This window comes from Eretmochelys imbricata, chromosome 4 (genome assembly GCF_965152235.1).
Source record: "Eretmochelys imbricata isolate rEreImb1 chromosome 4, rEreImb1.hap1, whole genome shotgun sequence".
In the NCBI taxonomy this organism is placed as follows: domain Eukaryota; kingdom Metazoa; phylum Chordata; order Testudines; family Cheloniidae; genus Eretmochelys; species Eretmochelys imbricata.
In genome coordinates, this window is record NC_135575.1 from 22,907,428 (window position 1) to 22,919,674 (window position 12,247).

At 42.7% G+C, this 12,247-nt stretch overlaps 1 protein-coding gene across 6 annotated transcripts in view; it reads left to right on the forward strand.

Annotated features, from left to right (window-relative positions):
- Positions 1 to 12,247, forward strand: part of AFF1 (ALF transcription elongation factor 1) — a 166,229-nt gene that overhangs the window by 68,868 nt on the left and 85,114 nt on the right. For all 6 annotated transcript variants that reach the window (XM_077814998.1, XM_077814999.1, XM_077815000.1 and 3 more), the window contains 2 exons: positions 6,091 to 6,211; positions 6,793 to 7,692. In XM_077814998.1, coding sequence (XP_077671124.1) covers positions 6,091 to 6,211; positions 6,793 to 7,692 — 1,021 coding nt within the window. The remainder of the gene's footprint in view (positions 1 to 6,090; positions 6,212 to 6,792; positions 7,693 to 12,247) is intronic.

The following is a 12,247-nucleotide window of genomic DNA, read 5'->3' on the forward strand; positions in this document are numbered from 1 at the left end:
GTTATTTGGGTCTTTACAGATAACTGTCAAAGCCGCCTGGAGGGATGGCAAGATGCCAGCTCTCACAATTCAGGGCAGTTGCACCTGTGTTTTCCCTCTGTGGTCCCTCAAGGGCACCCACTCTAGGCTTCCCGCTCCTCAGCTGTCGCCTGTCTTGGGTAGAGACTTGTGTCTCTCTCTCTCCTGACTGGGGATTTTCCAGGCTGCATCGTGCCCTGCCATACTGTGATATTGCCAGCAACCCAGACCACTGAAATAGGTCAGCATCTGCGCTTTGCTTTCTCTTGGCAGTTTCAGGTTACCACATAGCTCTTTCTAAGAAGTGGATTTATTCTTAAGGTGAAAGCATTACAGAGAAAACATATTAAAATAATAAAGGAATCTACACACATGATGATAAGCTTACCAGAGATCACCCCCAATTCCAACAAGGGCTCTGGTAGGAGTCAATCATTCATACCCCACAAAAAGGGGTTTTTCTGTGGTCACAAGTTCATAACCGTCTTAGCTCAGAGCTATCCCACCTGTTCATAGTTCAGTCTTTCCTTTATACAGCTTGGGCCTTTGATCTTGAGACTCGAGGAACAGGTAATCAATAGCCAGTGGTTCTCTCCTCAGGGCGTAGCTTCAGAAGGCCAGTTTTTGCATAACCAGAGGTAGGGAATTTGCTTTCACCTCCCCCTAGACATTCCCCAGGCAAACCACTTGATACTGTTTGTCCCAAAAGTGCATTCTTATCCGGCACATTGTTCAATACAGTCCTTTGGAATTCATAACACCTTCCAGGGTTTAGATCACATCTTCCCACAATAGGTTACGTAGAGTCCAGGCCCATAATAATACATTTGCATTTAATACAATAGACTCCAAAGATACTTCAATTTAATTCAGTAAGGTTTGTCAGCGATATTGCAGAAAATTGCTACATCTATCATGCCAGCTTCTCGTTAACCAAGGGTTGATAGATCCTTGAGTCAGAAACCATATTTTTGGGGGGAAAACCCTCAGTATCATTTGAAGTAAAGAACAAATTACTGCAGATAACGAGAGAGAGAGAGAGAGAGAGAGAGAGAGACTTAATAAAGGAGTTCTTTCTCCTTCAGAAGAGCACCTGCAATATGCTAGTCCAATAAAGAATACACATCTTAAATCTTCATCTCTTGTTAGACACATTTTCATGCATTAAAATATGGATTACCAGCAGTTACTGTGTTAATTGCTGGCATATACTAGTTGAAGGAGTTGGTTGGGAGAGAAATGGAGGATCCCGTAAAACATCATCAGAAATCTTACAAAACACCATCCTTCCCTAACGTTTCATATCCATCCTATTCCTGTCTGTATATGTGTTGATAGAGGGCAATATATGTGTCTTTAAAACTATCTTACTTCTTGCAATTATTTTTATTAACTAAATATCCCAAAATGTTTCAAATGCATATCTTACACGTGCTCCATTTTGAGTAAAGGCTTGTTCTCATCCTGAATAATGGTGCATAATACCTTTTTATTTTTCAAATGATTCTCCCTTTAAAATAAGAGTAACTGAGGTTTTTTTTAAAATGTTAGGGAGGGGTTTGTGTGAGGAATGGGTGGTTTATTCTAAATCTAATAATGTTGACAGCATTCTTTAAATGGTTTTGGGTTTTGCCTCTGTATTTTTGTACTTTATTCTCTTGGAAACAAGCAAGCAAGTAAATATCTGTTATCCTTAAAAATCAAGATTTGGCAGATTGTCTCATGTTGTTTAGATTAATATTTTAAACGGTATTTGCTTGGCATGATCTATTCCTTCTACATAAAGTTGTACCAGCTCAGTGGCCGCTCTCAGGAGAGCCCTAGGTCTGGAGCTGGAAAAATGTTGCAGTATCTCTAATTAACATTGGCAAACTTCTTTTGTAGGGGAAGCTTGCACAACACCTGCGTACACTTTGCTCTAGCCCAGGAGTTCTCAGACTTTTGTACTGGTGACCCCTTTCGCGCAGCAAGCCTCTGAATGCAACCCCCCTTATTCATTAAAAACACTTTAATATATTTAACACGTTATAAATGCTGGAAAGCGGGGTTTGGGGTGGAGGTTGACAGCTCGCGACCCCCCCATGTAATAACCTTGTGACCCCCTGAGGGGTCCTCACTCCCAGTTTGAGAACCCCTGCTCTAGCCTGTGCTGTCATTGCCTTCATGAGAATTAGTTCAGCCATAATTGTAAAATAAAACAATCATTATGGTGTTAAGTTTTTTTTAAATGCTCAGAATTCAGTACATCTACAATGGCAGTCTGGGTGTCAGTGCATAAAGATCACAGCAAAGTGGGAGGGGAAATCTTGGTCTTTTTGAAGTGTTTTCCCCACTTAAAGTCAAAGAAGCTAAATCTGCTCTCTAGTGAGGAAGCTGATGAATTTTCTATTTCATGCTCATTCCTCAAATGCCCAATGAATGATGAAGGGTCTTCTATCAGTTCTTGCACAATGTGACTGGGAAAGTGAGTTTATACTTACGGGAACTGTGAGGGAAATACTTTGGAAACGTGATATTGGCGTGAGATGAGAGAGGTTCCACACCCTTAGTTTTACCTACATCTCTTTGTAATGATGGAAGTTGGGACAAAAGTAAATAACACTTCAGGATGTGACTGCAATTTACGCTTATAGATTCCAAGTCCAGAAGGCATTATGATAATCTAGTCTGACCTCCAGTATATCACAGGCCACAGAACTTCCACAAAATAATTTCTAGAGCATATCTCTCTGAAGAGAGAGCGTGTAATTGAAATTGAAGTTCAAAATGTAGATAACTTTTTCTAGCTGGAAAATATTTCTCCCTGTTTCCTCACTTAAAATGAAAAAAAGAACAGTATGTTCTCAAGTTGTCTTACACATGATGTTTTATAGCTTGGCTGGCTAGGTGACAGAAAATGTTTTCAGCTCCCCCAGGCTGTCTAGCCTCCTCCAGAGTTTATTACCAGCATGCAGTATGGTGTCATGGTAGTTAACAATATTGTGGTCAGCAGAGGAGAAAGGTGGGATTGAGAGGTTAAACTTTAGTCTAAAAACATACATGCACCCTCTCTACTTTAGGATTGTAGGCAAAGACTCTTTTTTAAAAAAATAGGCATCTAAAGTTAGGCTCCTAAATCTATATTTAGACACCTGGGTAGGTGGTCTGGTTTTAAAAATACTGAGTGCCCAGCATTAATCCTGACTTGAACGGGAAATACAGGATGCTCAGTGTTTTTTAAAACAAGGCCACTTATTATGGGGCCTGAGTATGGGTTTAGGAGCTTTAAGCTCCTGTTTTTTGAATAGTGTAACCAGAGTAGGATTGCAAACTTTCTACTTGCTCAAAACCGAGCACCCTTGCCCTGCCCCTCCTCTGAGGCCCCACCCATGCCCTGCCCCTTATCCAAGACCCCGCCCCTGCTCATGCCATCCCCACTCCCTCTGTCGCTCGCTCTCCCCACCCTCCCTCACTCACTCATTTTCACTGGGCTGGCTCAGGGAGCTGGGGTGCAGGAGGGGGTGAGGGCTCCAGCTGGGGTTGCAGCCAGAAATAAGGAGTTCAGAATGCGGTAGGGGGCTCTGGGCTGGGGTTGGGATGCAGGGGGTGTGAGGGCTCTGGCTGGGGGTGTAGACTCTGGGGTAGGGCTTTGGATGAGGGGTTTGGGGTGTAGGAGGGTGCTCCGGGCTGGGACTGCGGGATTCGGAGGGCAGGAGGGGGATCAGGGCTGGAGCGGGGGGTTGGGGCCTGGGGGATGGAAGCAGTGGCATGTCCCTTCTCCCGCTCCTACCTCCTATGTTGAGGGTTGGCCTGGCAGGATCCCTTTTCGACTGGTCACCCTAAATCGGAGATCAAAAAGATATATTGGATTCTGTTTTCCTGCCAAGGAATTATATGGTGCCCCCAATAGAGGACATTGCTCATATTATACAGATGCACAGTGTTGTGAAAGAGACTCTGTAGTGAAGAGTGGGAGGGCCCGTCCATTCTAAGATCTGATGTTCGTGCTATTAACTTTTTCCGAAAAAAACCCAAACCTTTTGGCCTGACCTTTTACATGTTTGTTCTCAGTCGTGAAGTGACTCTTGCAAAGTTTTCAAAGGAAATTTATTAAACCATTTTTGCTTACTAGAATGTGGGGAAAATGCTGTTCCATGTTTTTAAAAAAACCCTTTCCAGATCATTCAAATAGCAGCATCCTTAAAACTTCAAGGTTCATTGTCAACTTTAATCTATTACATTTTTTTTTAAAAAAAGGAGGCAAAACTAGTTTCAGGTACTAAATCTGGCCCAGATTCCCTGTGTCAGTATTTGTGACTTTTACAATCACACGTTTCTATTTAAAAAACAAAAGATGGGGGGCGGGGAAACACCCCAACAAAACCCCTCCACCTTATTTGCTGTGTGAACTCTCTTCCTTTCTCCCTCCCCTTCCAAAACAACAACAAAATCACTTGGAGAAACTGACTGGCTAACTGACTGTACACAGGAATAAGTGAACCTCACGACACACACAGTGCTGTTAAGTACACAAAGTAAACAAACTGAAAAAACCTTACTATTTCAGCTACATCTTACCTGTAACAATAGTACATGAACATGTTTCATAAAGAGGTTTTTTTTTTCCTGTAATCGACTGTGCGCCTTTCAAATCTGGCATATGTGTACAGTGCTACTCATTGGGAATTCATGCTTTGCTACATTTGGAAAAAAATAAGGAATAATAAAGATGAAAACTATTTTTAAAATTTGCATATGGCTAACATAAATTGCATATGGCACATTAATTTTCCATAATGTCATAAGTACGTACTGGCTGTACTCATTTATCTGGAAGTTTGCCATTGGATAGCATCATATACCAAAAGTTGAACAGTCTCAGATACCCTGCCAGCAGTGGACAGACTGCTGGGTGAACTGTTAGAGCAAAATATGATCTTTACAATCAAACAGTGTTTTATCATCACATTTGTATGATAAAATGTGTCATGGACTAGCACAGAATTGAGAAAACATCCGAAATCCATCCTGAGTGAACTGACTCCTGTGCCAAGACAGGCCTCTGCCTTTCTTTTGGGTATGTCTAAAACTTTTCAATGCGAGGGGTTCGGGGGAGAGTTATCATTGATATTTTAATATTGGGACACCATTGTGGCCTATCATGTCAAGAGGAATGTAATCACTGTGCGTGTGCAGTAGGCTGTGAGAAAGGAAGGGTGGAACTCACACAGACTTTCTCTCACAAAACGTACATACATATTAGAGCAATGGATTCTTTTATTTTCCAGTAACATTTGTCAAGGGCAGCTCAATTACTGCATCTGGTTTTCTACAAAGTCTTCCTTTTGTGGATGTGTCACGGTTCTGTAGCTGAATTGAAGTAGGCACAAAGAGGTCAAGGGACTTCCCTGTTCTCTGTCTGTTTGTGAGTGGCTCTAGTCAGTGTTCCCTTGATTCTTAAACCCTCCTCTTGCTTGAATACTTTCATCAGATTACGTGACCTCCCAAATAAACAGCTTGGAAAAAAATTTCATTGAAAATAAAGCATTTAATTTAAAATTTACACCTCTTCAAGAGGATGATATATGCAGTGTTCAGCCTAGAAGAAATATAATCCCTTAAAACCAGGGGCTTATAAATGGAGGTTTGGGATTTTAACAAATCAGGTCTGGAGAATTATTGCTATGGAAGGGGGCAAAATGGCAATTGTCATGTAGACCGCTGCCTCTGAATTTGAATGACAGCTCTGCTGTCAGAAACCTTGCTGACATCTCCTCTAGTTGAGCATTTTTATAAAGTTATTAATCCATTTGCTCGCCTTGGTGTATGATGTCAGGAATAAAACTCTTCAGCATAGCCTACACACTGACACATCTGCTGTGTGAGCTCTTTCCACACCATGTGCTGACTGCCTTATCTGACTGATAGATCGGTCCAATTGTCCAATAGATTTTCTGATTTTAAACTCAGTTGGCTTGTTGGAAGTGTGGTGTTAGCTGAGGAAATGGCTTTTGTCCAGCGCAGACCCTTGTTTCGACAGTGCTAGATGGAAGTAAAATGCTAACGAAACTTTTTTCCTTCTCTCTCCGAAAGCTTGTACAATGAGGATAGAAATTTGCTCCGGATCAGAGAGAGAGAGAGACGGAATCAGGAAGCTCTTCAGGAGAGAGAGACATACCCGGAAAATACCCCCCTCTTTGCAGAACCTTACAAGGTATTGATAATGTATCATGTTGCAGAGAGGGAGGCGGAAGGAGATGTGACCTTCGTGTGCACTGCAACATGTCTACATGTACAGCAGAACCTTGTCAATAAGCATTGCAACCCCTGAAATAGGCACATGCAACCTCCAGGTGTTTCGCTTTGCATATTACTAAAGTGCTAAGCTGGGAAGCTCTGCTGATGATGTAGTGGGGAGGGCCAGTTTGAGACCTCATGGTCTCCATGAGCCAGCCAGTGAGTACTTGTGACTCATTAGGACTACCCATTCATCACTAAGTACAACAGGAAACAAGGTAGTTGGTTGGTGATGTGGGGAACTGCTAAAGTCCTGGTTGCACCCTTTATTCACGTTTGATTAACACTCGTTCAAGCAGCTTCTTTCACGGCAGGGAGACTGCAGACATGAGTAAGTGCTACCTAGGGAAAGTAAAGCATGTATAACTGTACCCTAAAATTGTGATAAAGCGGTTTCTTCTGAAAGTAAGTCACTTATTAATATGCCTTTCTTGAAACTGGATCTTGGTTATCTTTTTCTAACTCTTGTATTTTCACCTCTCTACTTTCCTGTTTCAGACTAACAAAGAAGATGAATTGTCCAGTCGAATTCAGAACATGCTGGGCAATTACGAAGAGGTGAAGGAGCTAATCAGCACCAAGTCCCATCAGAATCTCATAGGGATACCCAAGAGCATTGTTCCTCTCATCCATCAGGGAAAGCCTGATCGCCCGTTCTTTCCTGAGAAGACCAGCAGTACATTACCAACCTCATTCCAGCACAGCACCCGCCACCAGGCCATGGGACCCCCTGGTTTGGCTCCCCCCTCTGCTAGTAACTCCATCCGCTACCCAAAGACACAAGCAAGAATGGAACCAGCTGCAAGTTTGCACACCAAAAGCCACAGCTTGTCCAGTGGTCAGAGCCAAGGCCCAGAACACGGACGCAGTGGTCAAGAAAGCCATCCCGGTGGTCGCCAAAAGAAAAATGATAGACGTGTTGATGAAGATGGTGCTGATGAACTGCAAGACACCCTCTCAGAGCTTTCTCCCTTACTGTCCTCTTTGTCTTCTCCAGTGGCACCCCTGTCACCTCTACATTCCAGTCAGCATATCCATTCCAGGTCACAGAGCCACAACAAAAGTCACGGGCAGACTTACCATCCAATTAAATCGCCTCAGGACTTTGTGGCAGGATTGCATGATAACGAAATCCGGGACAGTTCAGCCATTAATCTGGCCCAACCATCTTCTCAGACATTTCCTCCAGCCTTGCCGCCAAAAAACAGTGTAATGCAGCAGAAACCTACTGCATACGTCAGACCAATGGATGGCCAAGATCAGGCGCCAAATGAGTCACCGGAGCTCAAGCCACTTCCAGAGGAATACCCTGGACAACCCTATGGGAAAATAGCAGATTTAAAAGCAAATGCCAAGGCCAAATTATCCAAATTGAAAATACCTTCTGAGCCCATTGAGGTGAGTGAAATTGCTGCTGTTTTTCTGAGCAGGAGCTGCCAATAGAATGCCTTAAACTGAACAAAAAGAGGAGGAGGACTTGTGGCACCTTAGAGACTAACCAGTTTATTTGAGATAAGCTTTTGTGAGCTACAGCTCACTTCATCGGGTGCATTCAGTGCTCAAATAAATTTGTTAGTCTCTAAGGTGCCACAAGTACTCCTTTTCTTTTTGCGAATACAGACTAACACGGCTGTTACTCTGAAACCTGTTAAACTGAACACTTAAGGAAGCAGAGGCTGGAGGGAAAGGGGCTGCTGGAAGGGTTGATTGTTACACGCTTTTTGTGATGTGGTGTGAGATCTGAGGTTTGAGAGCACCATGTGGCTGGGTGGGGAAAATATGGCACATAGCTTTTATACACCCCTTAGGCTATGGCCACTTGAGAGAACTTACAGCTGCACCAATGCTCTAAGCTGACAGGAGAGAGCTCTCCTGTCTGCTAATTACTCTAGTACCCCCTGAGCAGGAGTGGCTATGTCGCCGTGAGAAGCTGTCCCGCTGACATGGCGCTGTTCACACCGGTGCTAAAATTGCCATAAGTTATGTCGCTAAGGGGGGTGGCTAATTCACATCCCTCAGCAACAAAGCTTAAACTGTAACATAACCATAGCCTCAGTGACTTGTTTTTAAGAGGTATTCGCTGTTTTGGAGGAGGTTTTCAGCTCCTTAAACCTCAGGTTTGGGTGTGATACTGCTGCAGTTACTTTCTGTGGTAAAGGCCGGTGAAAAATCATGCTCCCAGGAGATGAGGTGATGACCACATTTCTTGAGTCACTACATTGGAGATGGCCTGAGTCCCAGGTGGGTGCTGGAGGGGAGGGGAAAGAGTTGTTTACGTCCTCCACTGCAGAAAAGAAAACTGACTAGCCAGCTATTTGACTATCAGTGTGTTATTAACTAAAGTGTAAGCTGAAGTTTCCAAAGCCATCTAAGTGATTAGAATACACAGTTTCTCTAAGCCAGTTTTGAAAATCTCAGCCATACATTACCAGGGATGGATTAATGTAAACCAGAAGCTCTTCAGATTGTCTGCTTGCCTCTTCTTTTTTTTTCTAACCCTTTTTGTGGTTCTCTTCTGATGCAAATGCTCCCTTCCTCATCTTTTCTTAGTTAGACTCAATATTTAAACTGGCCTGTTTTCATTCACGCGGCCTTCTTGCTCTTTTTAACCAGTAACTCTTTTCCAGAATGATGCATTTCAACCATATAAGATACAGCAATGTTGATAATGGGCTAAATGCCTGCAAAACAGAATAATTCATAAGTTAAGGTTGCTGCAATACTAAGTACTTTGCCCCAGGCCACAGGGTTTATGAGGAAACAACTGAGGATTTTGTATGCTTCCCATGAAAGGAAGCTCAGAACAAAGGAGTGGCAATGTTATATTTTAATTTTTTTAATCAGAAGTTGAAAAACAGGGAGGAGGGAATTTTGATTTTCTTTTTTTCCTCTTTGTCTTTCTAACTCTTGCCTTGCACAGAAAAGGTTGTCTCATTCCTGGTTCCCTGAATCTGTTTTTGCTGACTGTATGAAAGTGTGGCTGATATGTCATGTATGAGCCACAAAAGTCTTGGGTTTCTTGAAGGTGCTGTGGATGAAGTTGTATTTGAAGTTGTCATTGGCAACAGGGGTTTCTAAATGAGAAGAAACTCCTGTGTGTGTCCTGTTCAATATGTTTTATAATATCTTTGTAAAACTATTTTTCATGACAATGATCCTCTGCTGGGAAGATTTGCATATTTCCTCCCTGACCCAGAGCCCATGAAAGATGAGCTGGGTGGTTTTGGGTGTCTGGTGGATGTTTGATAGCTTTGCTGTAGGTAGCTGTCAGCTCTGAGAGTGTCCTAACACATGCTCCACAGTGTAATTATCCCACAGTATTGTCTGAAGGGCAGTTTGACAAAAGAGAACTGAAGTGTTATTTTTCAAATGGCATTTTGCCATGTTGTAACAAGAGGGGAAAAGGATGATTGGGGCCTGGCTTTGATGGAAAGGGATGTTACAGGGTGTTTTGTTGAGTATATGGTGTGATCTAAGCCCATTTCTTGTGGGGAAAATTAGAGGAAACTGATAGATACTAATGAGCAGTAGTGAAAAGACACTCAGGTCCAAGATTGCTTGTTTTCTTTTAAGCAATGAATTTCCCATACTGCAAATCTGGTCTTAAAATAAGCAATGCAAAATGGTCAGGGTTTCATGTTTCATCTAACCAAATTTCTTGCTGCAGGGTGAAAAGTAAAGCAGAGTATTATCATAATTTCATTTTCTTCACATCATGGTTTTAGGGGAGCAGTGGGTTGCTAGCAGTTTTTAAATGTTGGCACTTTACGTAGCCATGAATTTTGGAGGTGCTTATTTTCCCTATATTTCTCTCAAATGGCACATCTCTTCTCCTCCCAACCTTCATTGTTGTTGGTTTTTTTCGTGTCCCTTTCTACTTCGTTTACTTTTCTCTTAGTTTTGTCTCCAGTCTTTCTTTTACTTTCTAGCCTCTTACATGTCTCGTGTCTGAGACGGGGTGGCCCAATGACATTATATGTTAGATGAAACTCTGCTTCCTTTTCGGCTTCCTCTGGATACCTGAGGAGAAAAAGAGACTCTGCTAGTCCAAATACACATTCCGACGGCGGGCCTGCCAGAGAGCAGCACTATTGTATATGCTAGCTCGGAAGTAACACTGGGGTGATAGCAACATGTAGGCACAATGAAAGAGGACTAGAATGTATTCCAGAAATTGGCTCCATAAGAACAAGACCTCATCTCCATTTATGTTTCTAGCCATATTTCATAGTCTGATAACATACTCAAACACGTCGCTTCTGAATATGCTGAATGACTCAGACCATCAAATAGCATAGCTGTCTTCAATTTGTAACCTCTGAAAAGCTTTGGTGGATGTGTGCATTTGGGACAATGGTTCTGTTCAGCCTAGTAAAAGAAGCATGACTTTTAGATCATGAAGACATCTTGTTGTTCCAGCCTACTTATTACAACTTAATTTTAGAATGATTTTGGCCTCCATAAAAGGAACCATATCCTTTCACTAGTTAGGCCTAGAGACTCGAGCAGTGGAAACAAACGGTGGGATGGCATTCCTTAGAAGCTCTCTAGATATACCCTTTAATTGTTGGAGTTAGGGTATGTCGACGCTGGCACTTTGTCGGCAAAACTTTTGTCGTTTAGAGGTGTTGAAAACACCTCTCCCCCTCCTCCCCCCCCGAACGACAAAAGTTTAACCGATGTAAAGCACCGGTGTGAATAGCGCTTTGTTGGCAGGAGCGCTCTCCTGCCGACGAAGCCGCTGGCGCTCGTGGGGACTGGAAGTTTTTTGTTGGCGGGAGAGCTCTCTCCCGCCGACAAACAGCAGCTACACTGCACAGCCATGTCGCTAAAAGCAAGGTAGTACAGCCATAGGGTCTTTTTAAACAAAACTTCTACCTGAAATGCTGTGGCGTAAGGTTAAAAGCTTTTGACAGGAAACAGAGGTTAGTTATCCTTTTCAGGAGAGCTACCGTAAATGTCCTAGTTTTTAGTGAAGCAGAGAACGGGAAATGAAATGAAAATCTAGGAGCTGCTGGGTCTCTCCACTTCTGCTGTTTCACACAATGCTGAAGTACTGATTGGATGTGACCTGGTGGAATTTCATTTATTCCCCCTCCTGTCTGCTGCCCATTTGCGGCACGTTTTTATGGTTTTTAAAAATTGTTCAGCCCCAATTATGCTTGACAGTCACAGTCCAAATCCAGTTTTCCCCCATGGTCTCTCACCATCATTTAAGAGAGGTTGCCTCTACCAAATGGCTCTCAGCTAATTGAATTTCCAAGGCCTGCATGTCACCTGCAGCTGCGAATTAATTGTTGACAGCTTCTGCTCATGGCAACACTGACAAGTTAAGCCTTTGAGTTTGAATTAGACAAGCAGCTTCTCTGTAGAGTGAGTTAATCCACAGTGTATGTGAGTACAAACTGCACAACCCTTCCCCTCGCCCCCAATTCTCCCCTTTCAAATTTACCTTTTCCTTTTTAAAGAGGCACTTACGTACTGTACCATAAGAACTCTTAAAAATAGATCATAAATGAAACTGAAATGTATTTGCCACCTACAAGTATTTCACTTTCTCTGTTTAGATCATAATTTTTGGTTGACTAAGGTCACTATCCCTCATAGCCCATCTTACCTTCACTTTTTATTCCTGCAAGGAAGCCAGTGCCTAACATGAACCACCATCACAGTAATTTCCAAAGTAACAGACGGCAATGTCTTAAATGGGATTGACATTATTGCAGACCCAAGCAGCAGTGAAGCCGGGTTGTGAGAAAGACTATGAATCTTAAGCGACTGTAAAGGAGAAAGTGATTGGCAAAATATATCACTTTTGCTCTCCAGGGTTTTGTTTTACTTTTGCTTTTTCCAGGCTGAGTTTTCTGAATGTAAGGGGGGCTCTCTGTGTCTCTGCTGTAATGGAGTCTTGTCAGGGCTGTCTTTTCGCGCCATGCTCCAAAACATATATATG